Consider the following 14302-nt stretch of genomic DNA (forward strand, 5'->3'; position numbering starts at 1 on the left):
TTTAATATTTCTTCATGATTTCCACCTATAACATTATTATTACTCAACATTTCCGATAGCGCTAAACTGACTATATTAAATAACTTATTATATTTCTAGTAGCATCGTATATTAGTCCTCATTTCGTGAGACAACTCGAAAATTAAAAGCAAGTTTGAAATAGAAGGTTGTTAAGAGTTAAGACCGTACAAAAGTCTTAGTTATTTTTTAATTAAATCAAATAAGGTAGGTCAGCTAGCAAAATAAAATTTCAGAAATAATCTAATATCTGTTTGTTTTTGACATCTTAAATTTGCTTTCTCCATAGTTCACATGCTTTGGGCTTTCTGGAACAAATACCAAATACCAAACAGATCCTTTGAACGGGGTGGCGCGTTTTGGTACGTTCCTCTTCCTCGAGCGTCGTCTTTTTTTCCATCTCTTTTCTCTTAACTTGACTCGAACTATGGTTGCAGTCAATTAATTGGCATTTTAAAGAACAATGCCCACTTAAATCTTAAATAAATGTCTTCAGGAAACAGTTTCCAAATACATCTTTTGTGCTTTTAATTCCTTTATTTTTAAGTTATCTCCTGATTGCTGTCATTGTTTTTTTTGGTTCTATGTAAGAATCATCACAAAAGAAAATGGCAGAAAATTCGATTCTTTACCCTGCTTGTAGCTTCATTCTAAATCTTTTTACTCTCTTTTCTTGTTTATTTGGCACTGTAATTCAATTGAGCAACATGGCGAATATAACACCTTCAATATATCTAGCTTCAAATACCCAGAAACCCAGATCAGACCTTTTGCTATGCGTTATAAATGAGGTACGTAAAACTATTTTCGCTGTCTTTTTTATTAGCCATTTCGGGTCAATTTGCTTTGTTTTTTCTTAATGGTTTTGTTATAAACTGCTCTGATTGATGAGTGGTTGTTGAAGTTTTAACTTCAGCTTAAGTGATTGGATTGTTGTTTCTACTTATTGTTGCTAATTTTAATTTACACGTTCTTTGTTTGTTTGTTTTTTCCCTCAATCTTATTTGTCTATTTTAATGATGATAGCAAAATATTAGAATTCTCCTAGTCAATTTTGATTTTTAGTGTAAGTTTTCTTCCTTTTAACTCAAGTATTACATCATATTTGATTGCAATTATGCCTCAGCAGGACTAAGTTAAATTAGCTATAGAAACAATGATTTGGAACTATCAAGTTTGAAGGCGTTCCTTTCTGTCATAATGGTTATTAGATTTGTTTCCTTTTATGGGCAGCTAGGAAGTGTTATTCCCAGCAACTCGTATGCAGGAGAGAAAAGGAAGTTAAATGTTTTGTGCTATTTTTAGTCCAATCTGTTGTGAATTGGAAAATGGGAGTGGTTCAGAAACTATGATGATGAATCAGATAGTATTACTTTTCTAGTTACTTTAATGTGTAATGCCTCCTTCGGTTTACAATTTGCCTTGTCTCAGTTGATTTACCCCCTTGGTTCTCCTCTATGTCAATAGCATCGAAGCCAAGTGTCAACCTTGAAAGTAAACTTATCCAATATGATTAGGTTATTAGGTTAATCAGTATTGTTTAATTTATTCTGTTTGTTTATGCTACATTTCTACTTTTTTTATTAATGCAAAGTGTTAAAATTATTTCAACTCTTTCTTATCTCTTTTGCTTATGCTTCGAACTTCTTGCAGGATATTAAAAGTGTTGAAAAAGTTCCTAAAAGTGTGCTGCCGATGATATGTTTCAGAGAAGGCAGCCTCCCGTTGCCAGATGTCTCAAACACTTAATTAAGAGGTATCTTGCAAACAAACATAAATATTTATTTCTTCTATAATTACTAACTTCATGAACCCAAGTGACTAGAAGTTTTAAGATTTTCTTATGTTGCAGAACTAGTCTCACTATCTAACAGCTCTTTTGAAGGAACACAAGTACTGCAAAATTCAGAGCAGTGTTATCCTGTACCAAGAAATATGACAATGGAGTTGACAAATGAGAAGGTTTGCTATCATTATCAAATGTATTTTATGCCAAAGAGATGCCATCTTTACATCCTTAAAATAAAGTGGATTCTTGTGTAATTTGTTTAACTGAATCCTTGGGCAAGTATTACACTCAGTGTTTTAAAAAGCGCGCCTAAGGCGCTTTGAGGCGCTAGGCGAGGCGTTTAGAAGAAAGCCTCCGACCACCAAGGCGGCGGCGAGTACATGAGGCGGAGATTCAGTCGTCGGAGGCGGCGAGAGGCGACGAGGCGATGCTTTTAGCGATTCACATACAATGACCCATTTCAGACATATGGATATCATTGTGGTATGGATCAAGAACCGTTGAACATCAAGGCCCTTCTTACTCCTTTGCGGCCAATATCACCGTGGAAGGATGTGTAACCTCAACAATGCATGGGCAATATTGCAACCAAACTGTTGAACAGCTTTCATGTGGTCTATCTCGCAATAATTCTGGAAATGGTTCTGCATCTGGGCTCTTCAATCAAAGCATGGTTTCTTGCAGGAACAATTTGAGACCTCTTGCCTTGAAGATGAAGAAATGAAAATATACACCTTAGAGATACTACGAATATCTGAATTCTTAACCATTTCAGCGGAAAATGTAAGGTTAAGACCTTTAAGTAACACTCTGAATACTAGCGGAATTGACTTGATATGCTATGCTCGTTATGGTGCTATGCCTTCAGCTACATGATTATTCTGGTAACTTAAATAAATCCCCCTTGGTCATTAACTCCCCAAAGGTTGGTCTGTGGTATATTTCTGTTCTAGCCCACAATCTCTCGAAGGTAATTGGTGGGTCCCAAAGTAATGTCTCAAAAGTTTGCTATTCCCTTCATCTACAAGAGCTTGAATGTCCATTGGGGAAGGCTGGGCCAAACTGTTTATCTGAAAGATACATGCTTCAGGTGGGCATTGTCAAGAAATGTGTTATATGTAATCCCTGTTCGCTTAATCTCTGTTCACTTCCTTCTTTATAAGTTTCATTGATTCAATTTATTTTTTCATTTTTTAGCTTTATACTATGATGCTTTTCTGTGAAATTCTGTGCATTGAATAATATCATTCACATCTTTGAGGATAAAGTAGATATCAGGTCTGAAGAATAGAAAGAGAAATGATTTACTTGCTTGTTAGTGGTGACACAAAACTAACAATAAGAAGATGACGGTCTAAATTTCATTTGTGGGCGATTGGACACCATATCTTGACAGTCTGATATCAAGGACTGAAAGGGTGAAACTTCAATCAAATTTATGGCCTTAAATACCGAGGATTGTTCAAAGAAAACTCATTTAAGCAAAGAGGGGCCAAATTTTGGTTTTGAAATTCTACCTTCTAATTTTTCACTTGGACATAGAGTAACGAGATGCAACCATTGATTTCTGATTTCCATTTTAGTGTTATTATTATTTTTAATTAGATTTATGAACAGTTTTATTCCTAGACTATCTTTTCCTTCTGTTGATGCTCGAAGAAACTCATTCGCAGTAGTAAGTTATTGACACGCTGAGAATGGTTGAATGCAGACGGTTCTCAGGAAAGATTCCACCCCTTTTGAATCCTATTTTTTGCCATACAGTGAGAAAGTGATGTTGGGTGGTGCCGATTTTCATCTTGAGCCCCTTTTAAGCAACAACTCATTTGGAGTAGATACCTGGACTTATTTTACTCTGGACATTCCTCGTGGTGCAACTGGTGGAAATCTCCATGTTCGGCTGATGTCTGAAAGAAAGATAAATCATGAAGTATATGTTGGAAACGGTGGATTGCCATCACTTGTTAACTGGGACTTCTATTATGCAAACAAGTCAAGAAGCAGTCACGGCTCCATGTTTTTTGTATTGTACAGTTCAGGTGAAGAAAAGGTCGATTTTTACATCTTGTACATTAAGGAAAGAATCTGGAATATTGCATTAAGGAATCCAAACAGCACTGGTGGCACTTCCATCAGGCAGACTACTATGCCTATTTCACTTGAAAGATGCCCGAAAAGGTGCTCCTATCATGGTGATTGCAGATCTGCTCTTGATGCAAGTGGATTAACATCATACAGGTATTAGCCATCTCCACATTTTTATACCTTTTTCTATTGAAAATATTTTATTTATATGTAATTCCTTGCTTAAGGACACAATGAATGTCTGAAGTGCATTCTTCATTTCCTTTTAATTGCACTATTTTCTGTTTCTCAGCTTTTGTGCCTGTGACCGGAACCATGGAGGCTTTGATTGTAGTATTGAGATTGTATCGCATCAAGGTAAATTCTTTTTGGGGTTGAATGCAAAAATGTGTCTGACATCCCTCCACTAACTTTCATCAACATTATTGTTTATAGTTCCAAAGTAGAGATTTATTCTCTTTCCAGGATGTGATTAGTTTCAAAAAAAAATATTTAGACCATATGTCTACTTGATGCAGTTGTTCAATTTTTTTCTTCTTCTTGGGGGGTCGGAGGAGGGGTTGAGATTGACAAAGCCTGTAATCATTGACTCAGTCTATACTAACACCAACGTAAGTTTATGATCAGGCACTTATGAGTCAATTACATCAAAAAGCTGCATATCCTTTTAGATGGGTCTTGTACTCTCTAGCTTTGGAAAAGGTTTATTAGTTTTTTTTTTCATTTGAGATGAATTCCATGGGTTGGTATCATGTAATTCTATTAAATCAAATTTAGACAATCCTGTACTTGGAAACTGATGCAGGACACATATGGCAATCAATTGCTCTAATAACGTCAAATGGTGCAGCAGTGCTTCCTGCTTTTTGGGCTCTCAGGCAGAAGGTAAAGCTCCATATATGTCATGGGCTCACTTGCATTTTCATATGATTTATATTTCTGACGAAAATGTTGATTGTCTTTTGTGATGAATCATTAGCATTTAGCAGTTCAAAGGCATTCATAACCATTAATTGGAAGGGTATTAATATGCCGAAAAAGTTTTGACATAGTAATGGTATTTTTGAGATAACTAATATCAACCAACTTTTGAGTAAAGGAACATTAAGCATTGGAATTGAACTAATTCTAATAATCCAACATGAACTTGCTTACTCATCCTTTGATAGTTGTTTTTTAGTCAAAAACTTAGTTGCTTTTATGCAGGCTTTTGCAGAACGGGTGATCTACACGACAAGTGGGATTTCGAGTGGAATATATTATGCATGTGATGTGGGCACCTGGTGTGCATTATTGATAGGGAATCGGTGGTGGGTTAATGAGCGTTGTTCTTGTTGAAGAATCAAACCTAGAAAGTTCTAGACTCGGTGAAGAACAATGGGGAATGAATAGAGGAATGTGGTGGCAACAAATAGGGTTCTTAGGGTTTCTTTTAGGTGTTGGAAACAAGGTAAGAAATAAGATTAAAACAAGATAAAGAAAAGATAAAGAAATTGAAAATAAAGTAAGATAACCAATAAATTAAAAGATCTCCTTTATGAAGGTAAACGATACAAATGATTGATGGTGTGGATGGATATGTGGAAAATCGATGGATAATGTCTTATCGAGCCATCCTAGTCGTAATGAAAAGACAAACACGATAATATGGCTCTAACCAACCCTCCTAGTCGCGATGAAAAGAAAAATTGGAGTGTGAAGATTAATCTCCCTCACATGAACTTGAAAGAACTCCAGGAGAAGAAGCTTCGAAGGCACAAGACAATCAACACTTGCAAAAACGAACTCTCGTTGTATTATTAATCAAATAAATCTGAATTATAAAGTTGAATGAAGTCTACTTTATATAGGGACTCAGTTCTAAAGGTCTTAAATAACTAATTAATAAAATAATAACAAACTAAACATGTCTTGACTCTAATTCCTAATAAAATAATAATATCTAAAGTTAATGTTTTAACTCATCCTTAATTTCTAATAAAATAATAAATCTAATCCTAAAAGATAATGTATCATCCTATATTAAATTATATTACAAATAATCAATATAAATATTAAAAATTCGTAATATTTACAAAATCACGTATTAATGAAATTGCATGCGTTGTGTCGTAACCGGTTTTCGTCCGGGCACGAAATATTAAATTTGGCGGGGAAATTGATGTGAATAAATAATTTTGAAAATAATTTGTGAGTCGCCATCGACCTTTTGAATCAGGTAGGTCGAATACCTAAAAATTTTTCTTTTAAAAGAGTTTTTATAAAAAAAACATCAATTAAAAAATGAACTGATCTGCGTTTTATAACCAAAAACTCGTTCTTAATAATAAAAAGGGATTCGTGGTCGGTTACGTTTAGGGAAGAATTAGCACCCCTACAACGCCCAAAATTGGTACTTTTTAATTATAAATTGTCTCTTATTATTAAAATTTAAAAATTCAAAAATATATTTAATTTATAATCTTATTATTTCAAAATTATATAAAAAATATTTATTTTATTTATAAATATCAGAAAAGAACTTCTAGGTGCCTTAAGACAGCTCTTTTCTTTGATATTGATAAATTTTAAATAATATTGTTTAATTTTTAATTTTAAAACATCAGAATAGAACATCCAGTTGTTTTAAGACTGTCCTTTTCTTCGATATTAAAATAAATATTTAAAAATTACTATTTATTATTATATATATATGAAAAAATAAAACATACTACTAAAACAATATATTTAAAAACAATAAAATAAATGAAAACATATAAAATAACTGACTAAATTACAGTAAAAATAAAATTAAAAATCTAATTTATAATTAACCAAAATTATAGGGATTAAACATGCTATTTTCTTATTTAATAATTTAGTGACTAAAATAAAATTATCTAAATTCGGATATTATAATAAAATAAATTAAAATATAAACTAAGGATTAAAATATTATTTATTAAAATTGAGGGATTAAATCTGTTATTTATCCTAAATATATTATTTTAATAAAAAGGACTAAAATGAATAAAATTAAAATTCAAAGACTGAATTAAAATTATTATAAATTCAGTTTAGTGACCAAAATGTAAAATTTACAAATACGAGGGACTGCGGACGGGGTTTAACTATTTCATAATTACGCGCATAGTCCTTCCCGAAACGACGTCGTTCGGGAAGGACTATAAGAGTCCAAAACCGGATGGCCCGAAGGGCCAACCTTCATTTTCCATTTTCTTCTCTCTCTTCACTGAGAGAGTTTTAAACTCTCTGCCTTCTCTCTAGCTTCCCTCATCGGAGGGAAGCCGGTTACCGGTCGGCCACCGTGGGCCGCCGTGAATATCACCGCCGGCCACCGCATCCGGTGGCCGGAAAAAAATATTTTTATACGAATAGATAGATCGGACCGTAAGGACGGTCCCGGTGTTCTCTTCCTTTAAAAGGCTCCTAATCGGAGCAAATCTTACAAAAATACCTTCGATGTTTCGAAGGTTCTGACGAGATCCGGTGGTCAACGCTTCCTCGGTAAGTCTCTTCTTCCTTTTTCTCTCTTTTTTTTCTTCTGGTTCTTTGCTGCTGAGATCGTTGGTATTAGTTTGTTTTTTTTTCTCTGTCTTTTTCTTCTCCGTTCTCTGTTTCTAGTTTTTGTCCTCTCCTCTTTTTTCTTCGCAGATGGGGTGGTGGCTTTTATAGCCACCACCGGTGTTCGTCTCAGACCGGTCCGAAGAGGGGGCCTCGGTGAGTCATCGGACTACCAGTGGTGACTCACCCCGTAGCCTTGCATGGACGGCTGGTATATGATCTTCTGGAGTCTTCGGTTGGGACGTGGCAGCGGCGGAGGCGGCGAGGGCTGTCGGCAGCCGCGTGGAAGCTGGAACGGCGCCGCGTGGCCCTAGGGTATCAAACCCTAGGGTTTCCTTCTGGCACCATCTAGACCGTTGGATCTTATCAGATTCAACGGCTGTGAGCTGAGGCGGCTGATCAAATTAGGGTTAGGAAACCCTAACTGGAAACCCAAATATTTAGGGTTTCTGGTTGGATTTGGACCGATTCTGGTTGGTTTGTAACTGGGCCGGTCCAATTGTAATTGGGCCTGTAATTATTATTTTTTAATATATTTAATAATAATAATAATAATGATAATAATAATAATAATAATAATAATAATAATAATAATAATGATAATAATAATATTAATAATAATAAGGATAATAATAATATTAATAATAATAATATGGGTAAAAAAAATTTAGTATCTTCAGCTGCCCCTCTTTGCTCATTCTTGTGTTAACAAGAATAGGGCAAAGATGAAAAGATAATAAAATTTTTTATCCATTTGACTTTACTTTGATCATTATGGAGATATTGAATAAATTCTTCTTTTTCTCCAAATAAGTTCTTCTTATTATGAACTTTCTGCTGGGGATGATGATGACCTCCTTTTTGTGATAGAGTCGTTCAAAAGGTTGAATAAGCTCTTGATGAGTTCTTCTCATTATGAACTTTTTCTTCCTTCTTCAGATGAGTTCTTCTCATTATGAACTTTACCTGGCAATGTTGATCCATCAAATGATGAATTCAAGCAAAAGGTTGAACAAATTCTTCTCATTATGAACTTCTTCTTCCTTCTTCAGATGAGTTCTTCTCATTATGAACTTTACCTGGCAATGTTGATCCATCAAATGATGAATTCAAGCAAAAGGTTGAACAAATTCTTCTCATTATGAACTTCTTCTTCCTTCTTCAGATGAGTTCTTCTCATTATGAACTTTCTCTGGAAAAGATGATCCACCAAATGATGGATTCAGGTAAAAGGTTGAACAAATTCTTCTCATTATGAATTTCTTCTTCCTTCTTCAGATGAGTTCTTCTCATTATGAACCTTCTCTGGCAAAAATAATCCATCAAGTGATGAATTCAGGTAAAAGGTTGAACAAATTCTTCTCATTATGAATTTCTTCTTCCTTCTTCAGATGAGTTCTTCTCATTATGAACCTTCTCTGGCAAAAATAATCCATCAAGTGATGAATTCAGGTAAAAGGTTGAACAAATTCTTCTCATTATGAATTTCTTCTTCCTTCTTCAGATGAGTTCTTCTCATTATGAACTTCTCTGGAAAAGCTGCTCCATCAAGTGATGGATTTGAATCTTTGCTAAAATCTTTGAAATTCCAGTTAAAAATTCAACATAGATGAAAATGAATGAAAATGCACCTATTTTTGTAAACACTTAAAATATGATGCATGAATGTTGAGTTATTTGATTTCAGATTGGTGAATTGAGTATTTCTTCAATTGTAAAAACCCAATAGATTTTTCTTCTTCAAATGAAAGAAATCTATCATCTTTGACAATTGTAGATATAATGTCACAAAAATCTCTTGAGAATAAAACTCAATAGTATAGGCTCTTGAAAAGCTTGCATTCAGGCAACATGTTGATTCTGATAACAACTCATCTGATTATGAAGTAACCTTTCAAGATGATTTCACAGATATCGATAGTTCTTCTAATACCGAGAAATCTTGAATTCTGATTCTGATGAGGAGAATAAACTGTTATACTTGACAAAAATGGGATTCTCAAAGGCTGAAGCTTCAATAGCCATGTAGAGATGTGTGGTCCAAATTCATTAATTGCAGAATTGGCAAATTTTATATGCTGCTCAAATGACTAAGGCTGCTGATGCACTTCTTCAGATCAAATAACTCAAAGAACACTTCCAGAAGATGCTATTGAGTATCCTTATTTTTACTATGAGCAAATTCATCTTCCAAATTCAATGATTGTTCTGTCCAACCAAATCAGATAACTCAAAGAACACTTCCAGAAGATGCTATTGGCAAATTCATCTTCCAAATTCAATGATTGTTCTGTCCAACCAGGTCAGATAACTCAAAGAACACTTCCAGAAGATGCTATTGGTAAATTCATCTTCCAAATTCAATGATTGGTTCTGTTAAAATTAGATCAAATAACTCAACGAACACTTCCAGAAGATGCTATTGGCAAATTCATCTTCTAAATTCAATGATTGTTCTGCTAAACCAGGTCAGATAACTCAAAGAACACTTCCAGAAGATGCTATTGGTAAATTCATCTTCCAAATTCAATGATTGGTTCTGTTAAACCAGGTCAGATAACTCAAAGAACACTTCCAGAAGATGCTATTGGTAAATTCATCTTCCATTTAATGTTTGGACTGGGATATCACAGTACTTATTCGATGTAAAGCCAGAATTTGTAGATTCGAAGCATTTCCATGCTGCTACACTAAAAAAGGCTATATTCATAATCTGCCAACAGAGTTTCTCTTATTCTGCTTCTTTCATGTGCTGATGCTTTTCCATTGACAAAGAAATGATGGCCTTCTTGGAATCCAAGAATAAAGTTAAACTGTTTATAAACATGTACAGGAAGTGCCAAATTGACAGAAAGGATCTGTAAGGTTCTTGAAGCTTATGACAATGAGCCACCTTAGAGTGTCCAGAAGTATGTTCTTAATGAATGCTGAAAATGGAATCTAGTATGGGTTGGAAGGAATAAAGTTGCTCCACTTGAACCTGATGAGGTGGAAATACTTCTAGGTTTCCTTAAAAACCATACATAAGGATCTGTTTAGAGACATATTTCCCAGTGATATCAATGTCTTGTTTCTTTTTTGCTGGAATCAGTATTGCAAAGATCGCCTTCTATTGTCTTAGTATATCTTTGAAAACAGATGTGCAAGAACTGAATGGTGATCGGTTGGAGCCATTGATGAGTAGATTTGGCGGATTCGACCTTGTTGTCGGTAGCACCACTTGTAACAATCTTGATGTTCATGGCTTTAAGCTAGTGATGATTTGCCTACTTTGTATTCCATGTATTTAAAAGTATTAACATAAAGTGATATTCAGAAATCTTTAAATTATTTCAAAATTATGTTAATTCAATAGAAAAGAATAAATTGAATTTCCAAAAATAAATTGTCTCTCAAATAAATTGAACTTGAAATAGATAGAATTGTATTCAAAGTTATGGCAAACATAAGAATGATAAAAATTCAAATGTCTCAACAAATTATAAGCATAAGTATTTCTAAATTAATCAAGTTGACACAATTTAGAGTAATGATGTAAGCTTTTGTCTGGAAGATCTCAAACGTTGTCAAAATGCTTGTAGATGTGAAGTTTCTTCCAAACTGTCAAAATCTTAAGAGAATTCAATTGCCGGATGCCTAATATCAACCTGCATTTGAGCCGCCTTTTCAGGTTTTCAACTCAAATCCTTCCTTTGATTACAAGATGCCCTTTGCGGGTTTTCACCTTAACCCCCTTTTTCTTTTTTCCTTTTTTTCTTCTTTTTTTTTCTTTTTCATTTTCTATTTTTTTTTCTCTTTTTTCTTCTTTTTTCTCTTCAAGCATAATATTTCTTGACAGAATCCGAGTTTATTGGATTTTTCAGAATTTTTCCATCCATTTCTGCCAAGATCAACGCTCCTCCAGAAAAAGCCTTTTTCACAATGTATGGCCCTTCCCAATTAGGCATCCATTTCCCACGGAAGTCTTTATGTATAGGCAAGATCTTTTTAGTACTAGATCACCCTCTTGGAATTCTCTTGGATGTACTTTTTTATCATGAGACTTCATCATCCGTTTTGATACATCTGTCCATGGCAAATAGCTTTCAATCTTTTCTCCTCAACAAGGTTCAATTGATCAACTCTAGCTTGGATCCATTCAGATTCATCCAATTTTGTTTCTCTCAATATTCGGAGCGATGGAATCTCAACTTCAATTGGTAAGACTGCTTCCATCCCGTAGACTAAAGAAAACGGTGTTGCCCCAGTAGATGTTCGAACAGTAGTTCGGTATGCATATAGAGCAAAAGGTAACTTCTCGTGCCAATCTTTGTAAGTTTCAGTAGTCTTTGTAATGATTCTCTTGATGTTCTTATTTGCTGCTTCAACTGCCCCGTTCATCTTTGGACGATATGCCACTGAGTTTGCATGTTTGATCTTGAACTGTGCACAAAGTTCGGTCATCATTTTGTTGTTCAGGTTCAGAGCATTATCTGTAATGATCCTTTCTGGTAGGCCATATCGGCAAACTATCTCTTTCTTTATGAATTTGCAGACTGTGGACCTCTTAATATTGGTGTATGAAGCAGCTTCAACCCATTTGGTAAAATAATCAATTGCCACAAGGATGAGCAATGTCCATTCGATGCTTTTGGTGTGATTGCCCCAATGAGTCTATTCCCCACATAGAAAATGGCCAGGGTGCTGTCATTACATGTAAAGGAGATGGGGGTACATGAATCTTGTCTGCATATATCTGGCATTTATGACATTTCCTTGCGTAATCAATGCAATCTGTGTACATGGTAGCCCAATAGTATCCATACTCATTATTTTCTGGCCATAGAAAGACCATTTGCATGTGTTCCACATATTCCACTGTGTACTTCTTCAATGACGTTTCGAGCTTCGCTGGTATTTAAACATCTCAATAGCATTTGATCATTGCTTCTTCTATACATAATCTCTCCATCAAGAAAATATCCAGCAGCCATTCTTTCAAGGTTCTTTTATCAATTTCCGATGCATTTGGTGGATAACTTTGATTTTTGATATATTGCAGGATATCATGATACCATGGTTTACCATCTACCTCTTCTTCCACACTATAACAATGTGCAGGAATTTCATATACTTGCATTTGATTGGCATCATATCAACCTTCTGAGTTGCCTGAAACATAGCAGCTAATGTAGCCAAAGCATCTGCCATTTGATTTTCTTCTCGAGGGAGATAATCGAAGGTAACCCTCTCAAATTCTTTCAATAATTCGAGGGTAAAACTTCGATATTCCAACAATTTGGGATCTTTTGTTTCCCATTCTCCTCGCAATTGATACACCACTAAAGATGAATCTCCATATATCTTGAGAAATTTGATTTTTCTTTCTATAGCTGCTTTCAATCCCATGACACAAGCTTCATATTCCGCCATGTTATTGGTGCAAAAGACTACTCCAGTCTACTTGTAAAGGGATAATAAACATTTTCTGGAGAAATTAACACTGCCCCAATTCCTCGTCCAAAGCATTAGATGCTCCGTCAAAATAAAGCTTCCAAGTTGCAAATCATCATTTGTTCTGACTTCTTCATTCATGGATATGCACAACAGATCTTCATCGGGAAAATTGAAGTTCAAAGGCTGATAATCATTTGATACACGACTGGCCAGAAAATCAGCTATGACACTTCCTTTTATCGCTTTTTGGTTGACATAGATAATGTCAAACTCAGATAATAACATCTGCCATCTAGCCATTCTGCCTGTCAAAGCTGGTGATTCCATTAAGAACTTTAAGGATCAAGTTTGGATATCAACCAAGTAGTATGGTATAACATATATTGTCTGAGTCTTCGAGTAGCCCACACCAAGGCACAACATAATTTTTGTATTGTGGATATCGAACTTCACAATCAGTAAATTTTTTGCTCAGATAATAAATAGCTTTTTCTTTCCTTCCTGATTCATCATGCTGTCCTAGTACACATCCCATCGAATTTTCGAAGACCGTCAAATAGAGAATTAATGGTCTATCAGGCATTGGTGATACTAAAATTGGGCATTGGATAAGTATTCTCTTAATAATATCCAAAGTTTCTTGACATTCTTCATTCCAGACTTCAGGATTGTTCTTTTGAAGTAATTTGAACACTGGATCACATTTGTCAGTTAATTGAGAAATGAACCGAGATATATAATTTAACCTTCCCAAAAAACCTCGAACTTCTTTTTTGTATTGGGTGGTGGAAGATCTTGAATTGCTTTGACTTTATCTGGATCAATCTCGATTCCTTTTTTGCTGACTACAAATCCCAAAAGCTTCCCGGAAGTTACCCCAAAGTGCATTTTGCGGGGTTGAGCTTTAATTGATATTTCCTCAATCTCTGGAAAAGCTTTCTCAGATTTTGAATATGTTCTTCTTCCGTTCTGGATTTGGCAATCATGTCATCTACATATACTTCAATCTCTTTGTGCATCATGTCATGAAACAAAGTTACCATGGCTCTTTGATACGTTGCCCCTGCATTTTTCAATCCAAATGGCATCACTTTATAACAGAATGTGCCCCACATGGTTATAAATGTTGTTTTTTCCATGTCTTCAGGATTCATTTTATCTGATTATATCCTGAAAATCCATCCATAAATGAAAACCATGCATGTCCTGCAGTATTATCCACCAATGTGTCTATGTGGGGTAAGGGAAAGCTATCTTTCGGACTAGCTTTGTTGAGATCTCTGTAATCCACACACATTCGAACTTTCCCATTTTCTTTGGTACGGGAACAATGTTGGCTACCCATTCTGGGTATTTAGATGCTTGTAGGAAACCTGCATTGATTTGTTTCATTACTTCTTCTTTGATTTG

At 34.8% G+C, this 14302-nt stretch overlaps 1 protein-coding gene across 5 annotated transcripts; it reads left to right on the top strand.

Annotated features, from left to right (window-relative positions):
* The first annotated feature begins 410 nt into the window (after positions 1-410).
* LOC120204513 lies at positions 411-5520 on the top strand. Of its 5 annotated transcripts, XR_005523945.1 has the most exons (9): positions 411-809; positions 1672-1774; positions 1871-1980; positions 2088-2897; positions 3519-4045; positions 4185-4249; positions 4411-4503; positions 4698-4777; positions 5099-5113. XR_005523945.1 is itself a non-coding variant. In XM_039204574.1 (8 exons), exons 4-8 carry the CDS (start codon positions 2649-2651, stop codon positions 5228-5230), a joined length of 1053 nt encoding a protein of 350 aa, XP_039060505.1. In that variant the 5' UTR covers positions 411-809; positions 1672-1774; positions 1871-1980; positions 2088-2648; the 3' UTR covers positions 5231-5520. The 5 variants fall into 5 exon arrangements, 4 of the variants coding, with proteins under 4 accessions (XP_039060505.1, XP_039060506.1, XP_039060507.1 ...); XM_039204574.1 differs by lacking the exon at positions 4411-4503 and having other exon boundaries at positions 5099-5520; XM_039204575.1 differs by lacking the exon at positions 4411-4503 and having other exon boundaries at positions 1893-1980; positions 5099-5520.
* Positions 5521-14302: the final 8782 nt, after the last annotated feature.

The sequence above is a fragment of the Hibiscus syriacus genome, unplaced genomic scaffold (genome assembly GCF_006381635.1).
Source record: "Hibiscus syriacus cultivar Baekdansim isolate YM2019G1 unplaced genomic scaffold, ASM638163v2 tig00010968_pilon, whole genome shotgun sequence".
NCBI lineage: Eukaryota > Viridiplantae > Streptophyta > Magnoliopsida > Malvales > Malvaceae > Hibiscus > Hibiscus syriacus.